At 39.3% G+C, this 21,094-nt stretch overlaps 1 protein-coding gene across 2 annotated transcripts in view; it reads right to left on the reverse strand.

Moving 5' to 3' along the window:
- Nucleotides 1–21,094, reverse strand: part of LOC126259344 (uncharacterized) — a 152,458-nt gene that overhangs the window by 104,463 nt on the left and 26,901 nt on the right. For both annotated transcript variants that reach the window (XM_049956054.1, XM_049956055.1), the window contains exons 5-6: nucleotides 3,411–3,631; nucleotides 2,707–2,921 (exon numbers count right to left, since the gene is read on the reverse strand). In XM_049956054.1, coding sequence (XP_049812011.1) covers nucleotides 2,707–2,921; nucleotides 3,411–3,631 — 436 coding nt within the window. The remainder of the gene's footprint in view (nucleotides 1–2,706; nucleotides 2,922–3,410; nucleotides 3,632–21,094) is intronic.

The raw sequence follows: 21,094 nt of genomic DNA on the forward strand, positions 1-21,094 counted from the left end.
AACACATTCTGGCCATACACAGGGAATTACATGTAGCTGACAATGATGTGGAGGAGTGGATTCAGACAGGGATATAGAACATAAGATGTGTGAGTACAGTATGAGTGAATTTACAGTCATGGGGCATCTGGCATGAGGGAGGGGTTGTGGGGCACAGGTTAACGGAGATTGGGGTCATAAGGATTACAGGACTGAAGTATGTGTTGCAAGGACAGACTAAGTAATTCAGAGGAGCTGGTGTTGGGGAGGAGTAATCAGATGATACAGGTAAGGAAACAGTCATTATAACTGAGAATGTTGTGCTCAGCAGCATGTTCTGTCACTAAGTGGTCAACTCTGTTCTTGGTCAGTTTGGCCGTCGTCATTTATTTGGATGCACTGCCAGATATGATTTTGGGATGGTCACACCCACAGACAATGCTGTGCAGAAATTGCAGTAGAGCTGCTATATCATATGACTGCTGTCATAGGTGGACCTTCCTCTGATAGGATATTAGAGACCTATGGCAGAACTGGAATAGGAGTTTTAGTTGTGTGTACTGGAAGGTCTTGCACCTGTGTCTTCCTTAGGGATATGGTACTTGTGACATGGGGTTGGGAGTAGTAGTGAAGTAAGGATAGGGCAAGATATGGTGTAGATTGCGTGAGTGGCAGAATACCACTTTGGGAAGGAAGCTAAAGTCCTGGCAAAGGATACGATTTAGTTTTTCCAATCACTGTGCACTTTGCACAACTCTTCCTGCTTGCAGTCAGAATGAGCTCACTTTTGCCCTGTTCATATCCAGTGCACTTGCTGCCTCTCCTTCCCAAGAGTCAGCCAACCCTTTCTCTCACCTCCTTTTCCCCTGTACCCACTCCACTCAATATACCACCTCAACCCCAACTGAACTGCAGTGGTGACAGAATGTGGTCAACAAGCAAAATGCACCATACAGGTGTTTTTGTGTGTATGTGTGCTCCTATAGCTCTAAATACGGATCTGTCCAAAAGCTAGTGACATTCTCAGTCTTGTACATGTGCCAACTGACAACACAAAGCCTCAGCTATTCAACGAGTTGTTACCTTTAATCCTTAAATTATTTATAATTAAAACTAAACTAAACTCTGTCCAAATAGATCTCAGACAGCCCAATGGTACCAACCGACCTCCGTGTTATCCTCAGCCAATAGGTGTCACCAGATGAGAATGTGGAGGGGCATATGGTCAGCATACCACTCTCCACACTGTCGTCTGTTTTTGTGACCGGAGCCACCATTTCTCAGTAAAATAGCTCCTCAACTGGCATCACAAGGACTGAGTGCACCACACTTGCCAACGGCATTGAGTGCACCACACTTGCCGACAGCATTCAGCAGACCTGGATGGCCATCCATCCTAGTGCTAGCCACACCCGACAGCACTTAACTTTGGTGATCTGATGGGAACTGGTGTTACCACAATGGCAAGGCATTTGGCAAATTATTTATAATTAATCTGAGAAACTGTTACATGGCATGAACACAAATTCCATCATCAACAGGCATATATAAGTAATACTAGACTGTGAATATGTTAACACATTATCAGCAGTAACACTTAACTGGATATTATTACATAAGTAAAACTTCTATATTTCAGACAAATGGAAGGCAGCCAACAGGTAAACATGACAGTGGATTTGACACAGCCTGTGCCCAGCCGAATCCTAAGGAAAATTAAAACAAAAAGTAATGAAATGTGAACCTTGACTGTGATGTATACAAAAGACAATTTTTATCTTTTAGCCATATTTTATAGAGCAACGTATGGCCCGAACTGCACTAAACTTAATATATCAAGTATACACAGTTTCCATTCCAAACTCTTTAAGAAAAATGTGATGGGTTACTTAATTTCAAAGCACTTTAATAATTATGATCAGTAAAAAACATATAACCACTTTGTAACAAGCTGTAATGTACGATTATGACAGGTGAAAGTATCAACTTTTTTTAAACTCAATAATTTTGTTATCCTCACTTCATAAGACCATACAGCAAAGGAAAAAGGCGAATCTCTGAAAATTGTTTACAAACTTTTTACATGCCTCCAAAACTTTTTAACTTCTGAAATGGACATAACATTGCTATTCTTTTAAGGAGGTCCAGCATATAACATGAAAGACCTCACTATGTGATTCCCCACTTCTTTTCTTCAAAACCTATGTATGGCTACCTGCATCTCCACACCAGACAGACAAATAGTTTCTGTTTCACTGATATTTCACCCACGTGATCCTGGCCTTCAATGTAACACAGGGCAAATTGTTTCTCTCCCTGCACAATCTATCCCACATTATCGGACTGTGAATATATCAGAAAGACACGCAACACAACATCCATGTGAATCCCAAATAAAAGCTATAATCGAGATACAGCTGGACCTTACACTCAAAGCACTAAAATGTAAACCATAAAATTATTTCAAACACGAGTACCTTACTCGAGCCCATCTGTGTCACTGGCTTACAATCAATATGACTTAACGGACAGAGGAATATCCTCGCAATTTCTTTATGAAATGTTGTATCAAAGGAAATAGTAATTCTGGCTTCACAACTGTTTATCACAACAACACTACATTCTTGATTCTTTTCATTACAATAACACAAGTAATTACTAACATCACTTGTTACCCACGGATTACTCACTATTTCATGTTCATATTATACATACAACATTCATTACCTCCTCCGGTATTGGCAACTTGTTCAATACCAGGTACAGCTGTGGCAGGGCCTGCAGGTGGTGGTGGAAGTGGCGAGTTGGGATCACGTGTAGGTGCTAATGGAAGTCGAGGCCCTGTCTCTGGATTTTTGCTGTATACATTTTCACGTGGAGATAGTATGTGCATTTCCCGTAGTTTTGAGCTTATGCATTCTACCCATTCCATCATTAAGTCCCTACATTCAATCACAAGAAAATAAAAGAACCGATTATAAAAAAATTACATGAATTTTTTTTCTTTTACACTACTTAACTATTAACAACAAAGTGGTGTGAAAAATTCTTTTTAGTATTAACAACACAGTGACATGAAAAATTCTTTTTAGTTAATGTAATCTTTTCGTAATGAGGAGCCCTAGTACTGAATCACAGACAGCAAATTAAAAAATAAACAAAAACAACTGATAAGCAAACATTTTGATTACAGGTGTATACTTGCTGTAAACAGTTGCAAGCAGTCTGATTATTTTATAGGACTGAAAGCAATATTTCTCGAAATTTGTAACAGGGAAAGTATTTCTCATTACTGATGACTGAAGTGAGTGTAATTTTCAGCAAACTGTGGGCATGAAAATGAAGTAAAGTTTCTAAATGAAATAATATTAGCCGCAGTTCATCATCATTACATTTATCTCATAACAGAAGAAACTGGAAGGAAGACTTACCAGGAAGGTGCTGTAAGACGGACAACATCAGAACTCAAGGTAATTACAAACTCGTATTCATCTTCTTGGGGGCAGATCGTAGGTGAAACATGCAAGCAGTTGCTGAGAGAGGCAAACCAGTCTGGCTTATGAGTAACAGCTTTGTTCTTACAGTTATAAATTTCAAGTAGTGGCTCCGAATCATCGTGTACACAAAAAACAACCCAGACGCGTTCACCTTTCTGTTGAAAGAATAAAAATGCCATGATAAAATGTTTGCAACAATAAGGAGTACGAGAGTCACCTTTTCAAGCTTTAACAAACAACCATTAGTTAGTGTGACTGATATGTGACATTACTATTTTAAAACTTGTCATTTATTACTGTCGAAATAATGATAGCTCATAAAGTTGCTGAGTAGTTTGTTTACACTGAGAGTTTAAGGGAGACGAAGATTTCATGAGATTGTAAGATTTTTGTAAAGGTCCAACTCAACAACAATACCTCAATTTGCTGTATTCAACTAGTGTTATCAACCAACTTCAGAAAAGATTGTTTGCAATTGGTTTGCAAAATTTCACCACCATGGTTGTGCTTTGGTCAACATTGAATTTCATGGAGGCCTAACAAAACTGGTTTTTGTTCATACTATGCACAACACAACTTAAAACAAACAGTACCTGACCTACCACGAGGCAGCCATCCTCATGCCCACTGCAAACTACATAATATTTGATTTTGTACAAACATTCCACAGTGAAGCTGGAACCGACAGAAAATGATCGGTTGTTTCTTAAGTTAATCGGGATGTGCTGTGATGATCATTTTAAAGGATCAAAGATCAGTTTGATATAAAACAATTTGTTTGTCACAAATCTTCAATGAATTCAGCAATAACAACCAAAAAATGTCACATCATGCTTCATCAAGACAATTCTAGTGGCCACACAGCATGTCAAATAATTCATAATTTGATGAAGAAAACATGGAATTAATGCCTCACTGCCCATGTTCATCCAATTTATCACCTAACAACTTATTTTTGTTCCAACATTTCACAGAATAAAGGGAAGACAGCAATTTTCATCCCCTCAAGGACTTACTGAATCTTTCCAAATTCATGTTTTTGAGGTAATGACATCTGTGGGGAAAAAGGTTTCCAGAATCGATTCAAACACATGCTAAAGTGTAAAAATTTTAAAGTCATACATTTTGAGGAACAATAAAATATTTTTACAAAAAAGAATGTTTTTGTAAGAACTTAAAAAGGTGACCCTTGTACTAATGTTTTTGCAGTTATTTTCTTAAAAATTGATTTTTTCCTACACATGATGTACAAGCAGTTTGTAACTGACAGGCTCAATTTTAATTATCCAGATTCAAATGAAGTTATCTGCAAGATGAATTCTAATTCTGACAAACTAATTTGTAATATCCCAGTTTAGTGATATACAAAGAACACAACAAATACTATGCCAATTTAAATTATAAAGAGTTGATTTCTTGCCAGGTATTAGAGAACCTACAGAGGAGAGGGGGCAGAAGGAACATCTGATCTCAACCCAATGCTCGGGTTGAACAACACAGGGGCAGGAATGGTTCCACATTTTTACATATACAAATCATTTGAGATAAAGGTACCCAGTCAATGACCCGCATCTGTTGAAAGATTTTGTCCACTAGTACATTTTAATGCTTAAAAAGATTTACCTATTTACCCAATGTAGTAGTGACGCCTTCAATGTTGTCTTGTTTCATATAACATACATTAGCTGATCAAAAATATCTGGACACCCCTATGTAATGAGGAATTGACCAGCATGTCACAAGATGCATACCCGCCACTATAAAAGGATGCAGGGAGTACTGCGTTGTCAGCAGAGAGACAGTAACAGCAGGACAGGCCAATTGGTAGAGCTCAGTGACTTTGAATGTGGACTAGTCACTGGATGTCACCTGAATAACAAATCCGTTAGGGACATTCCAACCCTTCTAATGCAGCCCAAGTCAACTGTGATTTAATTCTGAAGTGGGAATACAAAGGAACAACACTACGCAGACCTCATGTCGTGACGGACAGAGACGTCGAACACTGGAAGGGTTGTTGTAAAATCACATGAACTCAATACAAGGAATCATTTGTGAGTTCCACAGTGCTTCCAGCAGTCCACCTAGAACAAGGACAGCGCATTAAGGAGTTAAAAATAAAGGGATACAATAGTCAAGCAGCCCCTCGTAAGCCACACATTACTGCAGTCAATGCTAAGCGATACTTGATTTGGTGTTAACCGTGATGCCACAGGACTGTGGATGCGTGATTTGGAGTGATGAATCAGTGGCAATCAAATGGAATGGTTTCGGTTTGGTGAATGCTTGGAGAACATTACCTGCTCATCGAGTATAGAGCCAATAGTGAAGTGTGGAGGGGGTGGTGGTGGTTAGTGTTTAATGTCCCGTCGACAACGAGGTCATTAGAGACGGAGCGCAAGCTCGGGTTAGGGAAGGATTGGGAAGGAAATCGGCCGTGCCCTTTCAAAGGAACCATCCCGGCATTTGCCTGAATGAAGTGTGGAGGGGGTGGTGTCTTGGTATGAAGGTGTTTTTCAAGGCTAGGGTCCGGTCCCCTACTACGCTTGAGAAAATGCTAAATGTGGAAAGATATGAACATATTTTAAAGCATTGTGTGCTGCGTATAGTAGGAGACAAGTATTCTTTATATCAGTCTGACAGTGCAGCCTGTCATAAAAGCAGCATCATTGAGCCAGTGGTCTGTACACAGTAACACTCCAGAAATAGACTGGCCTGCCCAGAGTCCTGACCTGAACCCAATGGAACACCTTTGGGATAAGTTGGAATGTCATAATCACTTCAGTCCCCAGCATCCAACAACACAACTTTCCTGGCTTCGGCTGTTGAAGAATGGGCTGACATCCCTCCCGGCATCTCACCGAAAATATCCCCAACAGCAGAGTTTAAGCAGTCATAAAGAAAAAGCATGAATCCAATATTAATGTCCACTGATAGGCACCTGTATACTTTTGATCAATACAAATTATGTTTAGTTGCAAAGCATGTTGAATTTCATATGATGTGGGCTGTAGAGGTGCACGCACGCACGCACGCACGCACACACACAGGGAGGGAGAGAACAGGGAGGGGGGGGGGGGGCACATCTTGGTACAGGGAATGGAAATACACTGCAATTTTCTGAATGAGTGGTCTTCTTCCTTCAGAAAAAAAAATTGTTTTTAAGAATTTTACTTCCTCCATTATTTCAGTTTTGTAAATGACTTTAATCTGTAATAATTTATTTGCAAAATTTAAAATTTATACCATTTGTTAACATTTTTTAATTGAACACTTAATAGTAATTAGGCAATATGGTGTGCCTTGCACAAGTTCTTCTGCTATAATTCAACAGTAGTGTAGTGCTAACAAAATTGATTACTGGGTTCAGAGATTTACACTTTTATTTTATTTTATTTCATTTATTTATTGGGATCATAAAACCTGCCTCCTTGTGTGTCTAAAGCAGGTCATACAATACATTCAGTACACTGATAATTCTCTACACAAGTGCATACATTTTTTCTCTTAACTCTCATAATGCAGTATGAAAGTACTAATTTTACAATGTAACTTAATCTTCTGTACTTAATAAAACTGTCATGTATGTCTGTTTGTCTTTGTGCACTGCACCAGTGCTGCATTTTCAAAAGCAGATGGTTTGTATTTTCTTCAAGCTTCCATATGGGATCTCCAGAGGCTGTCACCAAAATATCATCAGCATAAGCCACAACTCCATTCACTTCATCAATCCCATACGACACTTCCACCAGGAGCTCAACTGTCAGGTCCCAAAATATGGGTCTAGGTATCGAGTCATGTGCACAGCCCTTAGCGGAAGGGTGGACAGGCTGGTGAGAGACTTAATTTTGTCATTAAGAAACTTGTACAGATGACACCACAGGTCTTTTTCAGCTATTCATTCAAACACAACTCCCAGTATTCCCTCTTAGCATCTCAGACCTTATTTTTATACCTTTGTTTACGATGCCAAAATATATTTAACCTTCTATCTCTTTTGCCCCTCCTTCGTGAGCAGTGGTAATTCCTCCTTGCATTACGGACTTTTGCACACAGCTCTGTCAGCTACCTATTCCAAAATATTTTAGAGACAGCTTTATTTCGCCTCTTCAGCATGTGATATGCACATGGCCACTGAAGGCGCTCTGTAAGAGCACATGCCTGGAGGACTACGTTTTCTCATAAATGATCTAATTTGAAAGCAGCTAGCTCAATCAATATGGGCATTACAGCTTGCTCTCTTCAAATCATAGCCATCCAGTTCACTACTGCCTTCGCTACAAGAATAATTTACATTTACTGTTCTGATATCAAAGATTATGACACTACTGTCACAGGTGGTTAAGTGCTGTTTAACCTCTTGAGATAATTATTGGCTTCTATCCAATTCGCCAAGAATGTCTATATATCTGCACTTGCACTATTTACAAATGTGCTTGGCTGTCCTTTATTGATAGTCAGGTTCAATTCTCAGATCAAGTCTTGCAACATTACAGTCTGTCCATCTGACATGCTGCTATGATAAAGCACCAATTTCACATTGGCATTAACTACCATTATGTGATATGTATCATGACTGTACACTGCTGCAGCTCTTAATTTACTAAGGTATGGATCAATCGTCTGGGAGTACTGCATGTATATGCAGGTGATAATGCACTTGCAGTAAGGGTTACACCACTCTACTGTTACAGGATGTTCATCACATAACTGTCTTGGCATTCTGGTGCCCAACAGTGCGGTCATGTGTGGAAGTTTTCCATTCCTCACATGTGGTTCCTGGACTAGCATGACTCTGTGATGTGCAGTGCATAGTGTTAATTCACAGGACTAATGCTGCTCAACACACTGCTCTCTTCTTGCCTACTTTATAATTTGGTGGCATGTGACTCTCACTACTTTAAAGGCTGCAAGGCCAGAGATGAATTGCCTGAACCACATACCTGCTCATGACTTCGGAATAATGCCATGTACTCCATCATGGGTTACATAGTCTTTGTAGAAGGGCTGAACTTTAGAACGGATGCATCTTGGTTATGCTGTGATTCATTAATTCCCAGATGCTGTCCCAATGTTCAAACTCATGCAACAGGTTGTACAGCTTTCTGTTAAGTGTTAGTACACATCCCTTTCAGTGGCTTCCTTTGAGGCATTGTGAAATTAGTAAGCAATTCTAGATATGGACATGGCCAATGAATTGCAAACTGTTCATTTCCCAGTCAACAGTGTGTGCAATAGTGGGAGAACATATCAAGAGAGAGCACAAGCCCATAGCAGTGTAAATGTTCTACACAGTGCTCAAGAAGAATAACATTTCTAAATAAACAGGACTCTCAAACATACATTAAATCCTGTCAAAGGAGACAAGGGGACTGATTAGTTCCTTCTGGCACACTTTTTAGTCCATTAGATCTGCTAAGGTTCCTCTTTGAATCTGGCAGGCAATACAATTGAAATACTGTCTGACTGCTTTAGACAAACTTTATGATTATTCAGTCATACATTTTCTTATAGTAGTGACTATGATGATGCTGAAATCTTGACTCATTACTAGCTGGAATTCCATCTGAGTCAGCTGCGATTCTATTAGTCACCACCCCCCTTTACAGTGCTTGCTACAGGTGACCTGATGGTTACTTTACTGAAATCAATAACTTAACAATAACAAGTGAACTAGCTGCAACATATATTTGTGCACACAGGAAGGTGCTTGTTGTTGGCTCTTTCATTTTCTCATGGCCTATTTTCTTTCTCGAGATCTATAATACTCATATTACAACTATCTCTGACATATTAAGCCAGCCAGCTTCACTAGCATTGATTCTAATTGTTTGTAAGCTCTTTGCTAAACCACTGCACAGGAAACTTGTTTTTAGAAAGCAGTTGGCGTTCAGTTAATCATGTACCTTGGCGGCAGATACTGCCATGTGGCTTCCTTGTTCAAAAATGAAGTCAGCCTGGAGAGAATAGTATTGCCTTAACAGGAGAACTGTTTTCTGTGTTTTCTAGCATTGGGACATGCTTTGTACTGGAGCCATATCTAAAGAAACAGACTGATCTGGCGAAATTATTTGTTCATGTGGAGAGCTATGACACATTAGATTCCAAGTTAATTTATTGTGGTGAATTCTGTGTCACCGTGTAAGGTAAATGACAGGCTGAGACTTTTTATCTTTGTAAGGTTGCTTTGTAAAGTTCAATATAAACATGATCATAACTGTGAAGTGTAATCTTGTGCTTTCATTTTCTTGAAAATCTATATATTCATTTTAATTACACGTATTGAACAGTCATGTCTAGTTAGATCATTTGCTGTATTCATTTTCTACTTAATTACACAACACAAAGAGCATTGCCATCTTATCGATCTAAAGTTGAGCAAATAGTGCCCAAACAAAGTTATTTTCTTTTTGTTATGTACCACGAAGAAAGTTTGTAATCAGATAATACAGTCTGGAAAATTCTCTCTGTATGGTAGTCTTTTCAGCTATCAAATACAGTAAGTGAATGAAGAGTGCTGTTGGTGAACATCAAGCTGTTTTACATGGTAGCTCTGCACCATGGGATTATACTCATTTTACACATGAGAATTTACGAATGAGAAATGCGGAAGTGCTACTGAATGGTTCCTGTTCAAATGCTTCGCTTCTGAATTCACAGAATAGGTGAATACATACTTGTGTAGAACAGACTGATAGGTCTGTGGATCACTACAAGTGTGAAGCCAACACAATTTAGCAGCCTGTATTTGTTTGCTTATTTATTCTATCCATATTGATATATCAACTAAAATAATCAGTTTTGGAAAATATAATACAAGTGAATAGATAAAAAATCTAATCACCACACAGCGGCAAGAGAAAACATATACAAAGGTTAAGGAAATGTGCAAACTTACGAACCCAGTGGCTTCTCCTTCTAGCACAAGGACCACACGGGAAGAAAGATGGATGAAGGAAAAGGACTGGTGAGGTTTAAGAGATGGGGGACAGTTCAGAAAAGTTGCACAGAACCTCAGGTAAGGGGAGACTTACCGGATGGAATGAGCAGGCTGTTTGTGTTGCCCATCAGAAGTTTAGCTTATCTTTACAGTGCTTTTTCTTCTTCTTCTTTTTCTGACGAGTTCAGATCACTTTGTACACATAGACACCTTTATGCAAAACATACACTGAGATGACAAAAGTCATGGGACACCAATACGCACATATACTGATAACAGTAATATCGCATATGCAAGGTATAAAAGAGCAGGGCACTGGCAGAGCTGACGTCTGTACTCAGGTTATACATGTGAAGGGAATTAAAAGACTTCAAACGAAGAATGGTAGTTGGAGTTACACACATTGGACATTCCATTTCAGAAATCATTAGGGAATTCAATATTCCCAGATCCACAGTGTCAAGAGTGTGTTGAGAACACCACAATACAGGCATAACCTCTCACCACAGACATTGTAGGCAGTGGCCGATGGCCTTCATGTAATGATAGATGATGATGATGATGATGATGATGATGATTGGTTTGTGGGGCACTCGACTGCGCGGTCATCAATGCCCGTAAAAATTCCCAACCTTTGCTCAGTCCAATCTCGCCACTTTCATGAATGATGATGAAAAATGATGAGGACAACACAAACACCCAGTCATCTCGAGGCATGCAATGATAGAGAGCAGTGGTGTTTGCATAGAGTTGTCAGACAAGCAACACTGCGTGAATTAACCACAGAGATCAATGTGGGACATACAACGAATGTATCTGTTAGGGCAGTGTGATGAAATTTGATGGTAATGGGCTGTAGCAGCAGAAGACCAAAATGAGTGTCTTTACTAATAGTATGACATCACCTGGCATGCCTCTCCTGGGCTCGTGACCATATTGGATGGATCCTAGGCAACTGGAAAATTGTGGCCTGGTCGGATGAGTCCCAATTTCAGTTGGTAAGACCTAATGGTAGGTTTAAATGTGGTGCAGGCACCATGTAGCCAAGGACCCAAGTTGTCAACAAGGTGCTGTGCCAGTTGGTGGTGGGCTCCTAATGGTGTGTGCTGTGTTTACATGGTATGGACTGGGTCCTCTGGTCCAACTGAACCCATCATTGACTGGAAGTAGTTACGTTCGGGTATTTGGAGACCACTTGCAGCCATCCATGGGCTTTGTGTTCCCAAACAAAGACGGAATTGTTATGGATGATAAAGAACCATGTCACCAGGCCACAATTGTTCACGATTAATTTGAAGAACATCCTGGATGATTCAAGCAAATGATATGGCCATCTAGATTGTCTGACATGAATCACATCAAACATTTACGGGACATAACAAGAGATCAGTTCACGCACAAAATCCAGCACTGGCAACACTTCCACAACTGTGGATGGTTACAGAGGCAGCATGGCTCAATATTTCTGCAGGGGGTTTCCAACGACGTGTTGTGTTGATGTCACATAGAGTTGTAGCACTATGCCGGGCAAAAGGAGGTCCGACACTATGTTAGGAGGTATCCCATGACTTTTTTCACCTCATTGTATAGACTTTTATTCGTCATTTATATATATCTGGAATCCAATAGTTAACCATTTTGCTAACAGTGTATTGATAACATTCAGCAATGCTATAATTCAGCATTACTATGTGAATACGATGGTGAATGTAGTTTATTTGTGTCTCATTTATGAGCTGGAATAATATTCCTGATCTCACAATGTGAATAGGTACAGGCAGTACAAATTGTTGATAATTTTCTCTTGAAATTAAGGATTCAATGAAATGGTTATCTTTTATTTGTGAAGTAAAAAGGTTTACAGTTCTGAGGCATAAATGTTATTATTTGTGTTTGGCAGACGTGATTTAATACATTATTTTAATGAATTTTCTAACTGGCATCACTTTTGTGAAATATTGAGAAATATTGATTTGCAGTGGTGAATTAGAATTTCTTCTGAAGTGCTGGTGTTAATTTTATTTGTATGTTTGTGTTAGGAAGTAATCTGAAGTGTAATTATTCTACGAACTAAGAAAAATTGTGGAAAAACCAAAGGAAGATGGGGTTGGAACAATCATCTTTTCATTGATTTTAAAGTTGCGTACAATAGTACAGACAGAGAGCATCTATATTGAGCTCTAGGTGAACTGGGTATGCCAAAAAGACTGATGAGGATAATAAGAATGACAATGCGAGAAACTCAAGGTTGCATAAAAACTGGAGGATTGTTGTACAATACCTTGGAAATTAAAAATGAAGTGCGGCAAGGTGATGCGCTGGCATTCCCCCTATTCAACGCTGTCTTGGTGAAGATGATGAGAGAAGCATGTATCTTTAATAGGGGAATAATTTTTCATAAATCTGTGCAAATACTGGCCTATCCGGATGACATCAACATAGTAGCAATAACTCTGATGGCAATGGAAGAGACATTCATTGAACTTGGAAAGGACAGCAGGAATATAGGACTAAATAATAACGAGCAGAAAACAAAATACCTAGCTGCTGGGAAAGCGCACCGGGAGAACATTCAAGCCAAAATTACAATGGGTAGGTATAACTTTGAAAGAGTCTATCATTTCAAATACCAGGGTTCGATTGTAACCAGCCCAAACGATACCTCATATGAAGTAAAGCAAAGACTACCTGCAGCCAATAAAGTTTATTTTGTCTTAACAAAGCTTCTATCTTCAAGCCTCCTGACTAGGACCACAATACTAATCAGTTATAAAACACTGATCAGACCAGTGCTTGCATACGCCTCCAAGACCAGGGCTTTAACAGCAAAGGATGCTGAATCGTTGGATGCATCTGTGCGAGGATACTCAGGAGAATAATCGGCCCAATTTGTGAAAGGGAAAGATGGAAGAGGAGATACAACAACGAGTTTTATGACATCTACAAAGACCAGCCTGTTATAAGAATTGTGAAATCATCTAGGCTGAGGTAGGTAGGCTGGACACGTGGCATGGATGAATGATACAGATATACCAAAACAGATATTACAAGGAAAGCCTGGTGGACAGAGAGAATGTGGTCAACCGAAAACTAGATAGGAGAACAGAGTCATAGAAGACCTTTGGACAATGGGCAACAGAAACTGGAAAATGTTAGCAAGGGACCAGGATAAATGGAAGGACATAGTTGAAGAGGCCAAGACTCATCATGAGTTGTAGAGCCGCAGAAGAAGAAGAATTCTTCAAAAATCAAAATTTTAGTATTGAAACTGTGGACCTAGGGAAAGTTCAACCCGACTGTTCTTGGGTGACTTTGAAGGATAACATGTTCCTGTAAAGCTAACTGAGGAGGTGTTTCCACATAAGTTTTGCATAATAATTATAATGAGCAATTTGAAATATATCTCATTCAATTAGTTTATTTCCTGATTTCCAAAAACTTATTTCAACTTGTATATGCTGCATGTGAACCAATGTGTGAGTTGGCATTAGATATACTAAGGTCTAAGTGAAGGTCAAACAAAAGTTTTCAGAGTCCAAAAGCGTGTAATACGTATTATTTGTGGAGTAAATTCACGGACGTCCTGTAGAAACCTCTTCAAAGAACTGGGTATACTAACTACTGCCTCTCAGTATATTTACTCATTAATGAAATTTGTCCTAAATAATATATATCTTTTTCCAGCAAACAGTTCAGTTCATACATACAATACCAGGAACAAAAATGATCTGCACAAGGACTTAAAAGCACTTACTTTAGTTCAAAAAGGGGTCCACTACTCAGGAACACTCATCTTCAATAATTTGCCAGTAAACATAAAAAATTTTGTTACAAATAAAGATCAGTTTAAAAGGAGCCTGAAAGACTTACTAGTGGCCAACTCCTTCTACTCCATTGACGAATTTTTTAATAGAAACAAATGATGTATTGTATATATTCATACTATTAGTATAGTTATTTCAGCTTAAAAAAAAATAATAAATTGACATGTTCCACATCCACGAGGATCTCCTCAGCACGGATCTACGGAATGAAAAACTAATCTAATCTAATATAAAGGTATTAAGGTTTTTTTGGGATAGTCAATGTTTTTAATGAAAATCTTGCAATGAATTCTTAGTTGCCTCATTTCTACAGTGACGTTATAATTGAAGATTTTTCTATGTGGCGATTTTCTGATTTAATCTTGGTTTTGCTAGTTATTTATGCCAGTAAGTGGAGGTGGTTGTTGTACTCTTAGTGATCTGTGAATGATCACTACAGAATTTTGAGAACTTACATTGAGTGGCAGACAGGCACAATGAAAAGACTTACACACTTAGCTTTTGACCACAGTCTCAACATACACATTCACACAAGTAAGCACATCTCACGCACACATAACCGCTATCTCCAGTCACTTGGGCCAGAAAGCAACTGTCATGTTGAATAAAAGCAGCAATCTGGAGTGGGGCAGGGGAGGGGGAGGGATAGCAGGATATGTGTGGCTGGAGAGGAGTCAGTGTTGCCTGGGAGAGCATGTAGGAACTAGAGGGAACTTCAATTTTGCACTCTCGGATTTTACATTTTTCATGATTCCATGTCATAAATTTGTAACTGCTGTGAAGAACCCATAAGATGAAAGCTAAAAATTCCCCCATTTTACGTTTCTTCCTAATAAGATTTACCTCGATTCTATGTTATTATTCGACGTTTCACTTGACTTCGTTCCAATTTCTTCCTATTTACAATTGATGAGACTGAACAAGATATAAGTGGCACAAAAGGCAGACAGTGAACACCACTGGTGATAGAGGAGCCTAGGGAATATTTTAGGCCGTTGTTGAGAGGGGAGGCCTGCCAACACAATTTGCAAAGTTTAGCTTCATAGTGCAATTATGATACAATTACTGCTAGAGTGCAGCAGCAATGGAGAAACAGGACAGTCAATGTGAAGTGATCCGAACTGAGCCAATATGTGACAAAGGGCCAAGCCGTCACCTTTACTTCTCATCTTCTTGCTTGTATATTTCTGATGTACTGTATCCAGCAACAGTACCGATCATCAACCTTTTACATTTAGACACTGAGTCTTGAAGAGTCACTCAGTCAGAATTGAGAAAACATCAGTCATTTCCAACTAGTAAGCTCTTATTCGCTGGCGACTTGTTACATCACCCAACAGCCAGCACGGCCACCACATAACACTAACACGTACAAAATTATCTTGCCTGCTGGATATGTAGAAAGGGGGAGTGGCCCTTCAACGACAGGAGTGCAAGTAGGGCGTGAAAGCATTTTGTGAACTGCTGAAAATATACTTTTCGTGCAGGTCATATGCTATGGCACATGGAAATAGAACAAGAGTTTTGTGATAGCACATTTTAAAGACATTCATGTTCAAATATGATACAATATAGTTGCAACAATTACATACATCATCACTCATGTATGTACTTTGCACCACACACTGTAGACCATAAAAATTGGCAGCAGTGATGGAAAGCATGGATGAAACTGTAGCACCTGAGCTTTCATTTAAAGTAAACTAATTTTTTCACATCTCTGTTTCTCTCCTTGAGCCTAAAATAACACTTTGACAGCTTGGAGCATAGTGTAGTGAGCATATGAAATGCAGCTCATAAGAAAAGTGTTAACCAACAGCAATGGTGACAAAGGTTGTCATTAACCACATGTCCACATTTATGCTTATGGTTTAGCTACTTAGCTGCTGTGATACTTTATTTTTCCTTGCTACTTTATTTCAGTCATATACAGCACATAAAACAAACATTACTGTATCTCCTAACTTACTTTACAAAATTGACAAAGACACTTTCGCTTTTGGCTGTGAAAATTTCTGTGTCCGGAGCGATTCCTTTTCGCCAAAGTCTGCCCCATCGCACTGCATGCACAGTAATTCTTTTATTTAAATAGGACCCACCAAATGTATAAACTTTTGTTCTTTAATGAATAGTATCCAATATTTATGCTGCTAAGCTGTGGAAATTTTGAAAGACAAACCTGTTGAGGAGAGAGACTACAGAAAATCACAAGTTTGGAATTTAATATAGGCTACAGATTAATCTGCAGTACAAAGCCACCATTCACTTTAAAGCGGAATTTATTTTGCAAGCACAGATTGTAATCCAATAGGCACAAACATTGACAATAACGCATTGCATTTTTGACACATCTATTATTTTTATTTTTTTCCAGTTACTAAGTGATAGGTCGTATCTACTAAAGTGGGGATGAAATGACTTTAAGAAATCTCTGATACACTATGTACAATTCTCTTCTATTTGCGTCTTGTGTTTCTGCAACAGAAAACTACTTTCATTCATTTTTTTCTCAACAAATTAACATTTTAAAAAATCCCAAAATTATAAAAGAGCTACCCTGACCCAAACAAACCACAGACATTTGAACAGAAGAACATCAATCATTGCAAGGGCAGTGTTGTAGTTGCCCAAGAAGTACAAAGAAAATTTGAATTTCTGAATGACTTTGAAAATTTTTGAGGACTTCCTCATCCCATAAGATCGTCAAATGGGGGCAAAAAATAGAATAGTTCTATTCATTGACAACTGAGCTGAACATCTGAAAAATTTTTATCATGCTGAGAAATGTTAAAGTAATATCCCCTGCCTCCAAATTGCACTAGCCACATGCAGCCTCTAGATTTGAGGATTATTCATGCTTTAAAATTTAATTACTGGAAGCAGCTAGTGCGGAAAGCAGTGGCAATGATTGACAGAGGACTACCTGGTGGTGCATCGACAATGAAGATAAATCTCATTGCTCTTAACTTTATTTCATTACCCCCCCCTCCCCCCACATGGGGGACACTATATTGATGTGCCTAATATTATGGACGAAGAAGCAGCAAAGGACTTCGATGCAGTGCAACCATCAGACTTTGATCATGGAGAGGACACAGTGAAAGAACATACCACGCTCAATTGTCATGCTAGAGAAGAAGTAGAAGAAGAAGAGGAGGAGGTGGAATCTGATGAAGAAATTCCTGAGAAGGTGAGTTTCCTTCAGGCACTAAAGGGTTTAGAGGCTCTAAGAAAATATGTGCAGCAATCTGCTATGGTTCCCCATGAACCATGGACCTAGCCATTGGTGGGGAGGCTTGCATGCCACAGCGATACAGGTAGCCGTACCGTAGGTGCAACCACAACGGAAGGGTATCTGTTGAGAGGTCAGACAAATGTGTAGTTCCTGAAGAGGGGCAGCAGCCTTTTCAGTAGTTGCAGCGGCAACAGTCTGGATGATTGACTGATCTGGCCTCTTAACACTAACCAAAACTGCCTTTCTGTGCTGGTACTGCAAACGGCTGAAAGCAAGGGGAAACTACAGCCGTAATTTTTCCCGAGGGCATGCAACTCTACTGCAAGGTTAAATGATGATATCATCCTCTTGGGTAAAATATTCCGGAGGTAAAATAGTCCCCCATTCGGATCTCCTGGCAGGGACAACTCAAGAAGACGTCGTTATCAGGAGAAAGAAAACTGGCGTTCTACGGATTGGAGCGTGGAATGTCAGGTCCCTTAATCGGGCAGGAAGGTTAGAAAATTTAAAAAGGAAGTGGATAGGTTAAAGTTAGATATAGCGGGAATCAGTGAAGTTCGGTGGCAGGAGGAACAAGACTTCTGGTCATGTGAATACAGGGTTATAAATTCAAAATCAAATAGGGGTAATGCAGAAGTAGGTATAATAAGTAATTTAAAAAAATAGAAAGAAAGAAAATAGGAGTGCAGGTAAGCTACTACAAACAGCATAGTGAATGCATTATTGTGGGCAAGATAGACACGAAGCCCACCCCTACCACAGTGGTACAAGCCGAAATAGTGAAGGCAGCACAGGATCAAGTAGGTACAAAGACAAGGGCTAGTAGAAATCCTTGGGTAACAGAAGATATATTGAATTTAATTAATGAAAGGAGAAAATATAAAAATGCAGTAAATGAAGCAGGTAAAAAGGAATACAAACGTCTCAAAAATAAGATCGACAGGAAGTGCAAAATGGGTAAGTAGGGATGGCTAGAGGACAAATGTAAGGATGTAGAGGCATATCTCACTAGGGGGCAAGATAGATACTGCCTACAGGAAAATTAAAGAGACCTTTGGAGAAAAAAGAACCACTTGCATGAATATCAAGAGCTCAGATGGAAACCCAGTTCTAAGCAAAGAAGAGGAAGCAGAAAGGTGGAAGGAGTATATACAGGGTCTGTACAAGGGTGATGTAACTGAGGAGAATATTATGGAAATGGAAGATGATGAAGATGAAATGGGAGATATGATACTGTGTGAAGAGTTTGACAGAGCACTAAAAGACCTAAGCCAAAACAAGGCCCCGGGAGTAGACAACATTCCATTAGAACTACTGATAGCCGTGGGAGACAAAACTCTACCATCTGGTGAGCAAGATGTATGAGACAGGCAAAATACCGTCAGACTTCAAGAAGAATATAATAATTCCAATCCCAAAGAAAGCAGGTGTTAACAGATGTGAAAATTACTGAACTATCAGTTTAATAAGCCACAGCTGCAAAATACTAACACGAATTCTTTACAGACGAATGGAAAAAACTGGTAGAGGCCGACCTCTGGGCAGATCAGTTTGGATTCTGTAGAAATGTTGGAACACATGAGGCAACACTGACTCTACGACTTATTATCTTAGAAAATAGATTAAGGAAAGGCAAACTTACATTTCTAGCATTTGTAGACTTAGAGAAAGCTTTTGACAATGTTGAATGGAATACTCTCTTTCAAATTCTGAAGGTGGCAGGGGTAAAATACAGGGTGCGGAAGGCTATTTACAATTTGTACAGAAACCAGATGGCAGTTATAAGAGTCGAGGGGCATGAAAGGGAAGCAGTGGTTGGGAAGGGAGTGAGACAGGGTTGTAGCCTCTCCCCAATGCTATTCGATCTGTATATTGAGGAAGCAGTAAAGGAAACAAAAGAAAATTTTGGAGTAGGAATTAAAATCCATGGAGAAGAAATAAACACTTTGAGGTTCGCCAATGACATTATAATGCTGTCAGAGACAGCTAAGGACCTGGAAGAGCAGCTGAATGGAATGGACAGTGTCTTGAAAGGAGGATATAAGAGGAGGAGGATATTAGTGTTTAACGTCCCGTCGACAACAAGGTCATTAGAGACGGAGCGCAAGCTCGGATGAGGGAAGGATGGGGAAGGAAATCGGCCATGCCCTTTCAAAGGAACCATCCCGGCATTTGCCTGAAGCGATTTAGGGAAATCACGGAAAACCTAAATCAGGATGGCCGGAGACGGGATTGAACCGTCGTCCTCCCGAACGCGAGTCCAGTGTGCTAACCACTGCGCCACCTCGCTCGGTTCAGGATATAAGATGAACATCAACAAAAGCAAAAAGAGGCTAATGGAATGTAGTCGAATTAAATTGGGTGATGCTGAGGGTATTAGATTAGGAAATGAGATGCTTAAAGTAGTAAAGGAGTTTTGCTATTTGGGGAGCAAAATAACTGATGATGGTCAAACTAGGGAGTATATAAAATGTAGACTGGCAATGGCAAGGAAAGCGTATCTGAAGAAGAGAACTTTGTTAACATCGATTATAGATTTAAGTGTCAGGAAGTCATTTCTGAAAGTATTTGTATGGAGTGTAGCCATGTATAGAAGTGAAATGTGGATGATAAACAGTTTAGACAAGAAGTGAATAGAAGCTTTCGAAATGTGGTGCTACAGAAGAATGCTGAAGATTAGATGGGTAGATCACATAACTAATGAGGAAGTATTGAATAGGATTGGGGAGAAGAGAAGTTTGTGGCACAACTTGACTAGAAGAAGGGATCGGTTGGTAGGGCATATTCTGAGGCATCAAGGGATCACCAATTTAGTATTGGAGGGCAGCGTGGAGGGTAAAAATCATAGAGGGAGACCAAGAGATGACTACACTAAGCAAATTCAGAAGGATGTAGGTTGCAGTAGGTACTGGGAGATGATGAGGCTTTCACAAGATAGAGTGGCATGGAGAGCTGCATCAAACCAGTCTCTGGACTGAAGACCACAACAACAACAACAACAACAACAACAACATCTGCTACGGAAGACAATATGCTAGCAATGTTATCAAATTTAGAAAACAAGCTCTATTCGCTTAAGCAACTGGAAAAACCCATACAAACAAGTACTCTGGACTGGATTAAGAAGTGAATACTGTATTGTAATTACTAAATGATTAACGTGCAAATGTAACTTTTAGTTAAAATCTGTTTCGTATTTCATATATGGACACTCAACAATTCAATTTAATGGCCTACTTCATGGATTTTGAGTCATGTGACTTTTCTTTCATATTTTATGTGCAAGGAAGCCCATCTCTTGTGTCACGTTTCCTATTAGCGTTTAGTTTCTGCTGGATCATGGTTAAGTCCGACACATTAAGTTTGTCTTATTTATCACTCCTTTCCAGAAAACTTGGTATTGAATTTTAATCTGCTTTTACATTGCATTAAGTGAAGAATGTGGTTTTGAATTTGCCTCTCTGCGTGCTGAAATTGTGTGTAATTTATAATCTTCGAAAGAATAGTGTATATGAGCTATTTTACATGAGAGATATTTTTTTAGCCCAACATGATTTTCTGTTCCCTTTGTTCCAGTGCTTATTCCTACTGCCACTCTGTATCAGCCAAACCCCAAGTA

The sequence above is a fragment of the Schistocerca nitens genome, chromosome 5, assembly GCF_023898315.1.
Source record: "Schistocerca nitens isolate TAMUIC-IGC-003100 chromosome 5, iqSchNite1.1, whole genome shotgun sequence".
Lineage (NCBI taxonomy): Eukaryota > Metazoa > Arthropoda > Insecta > Orthoptera > Acrididae > Schistocerca > Schistocerca nitens.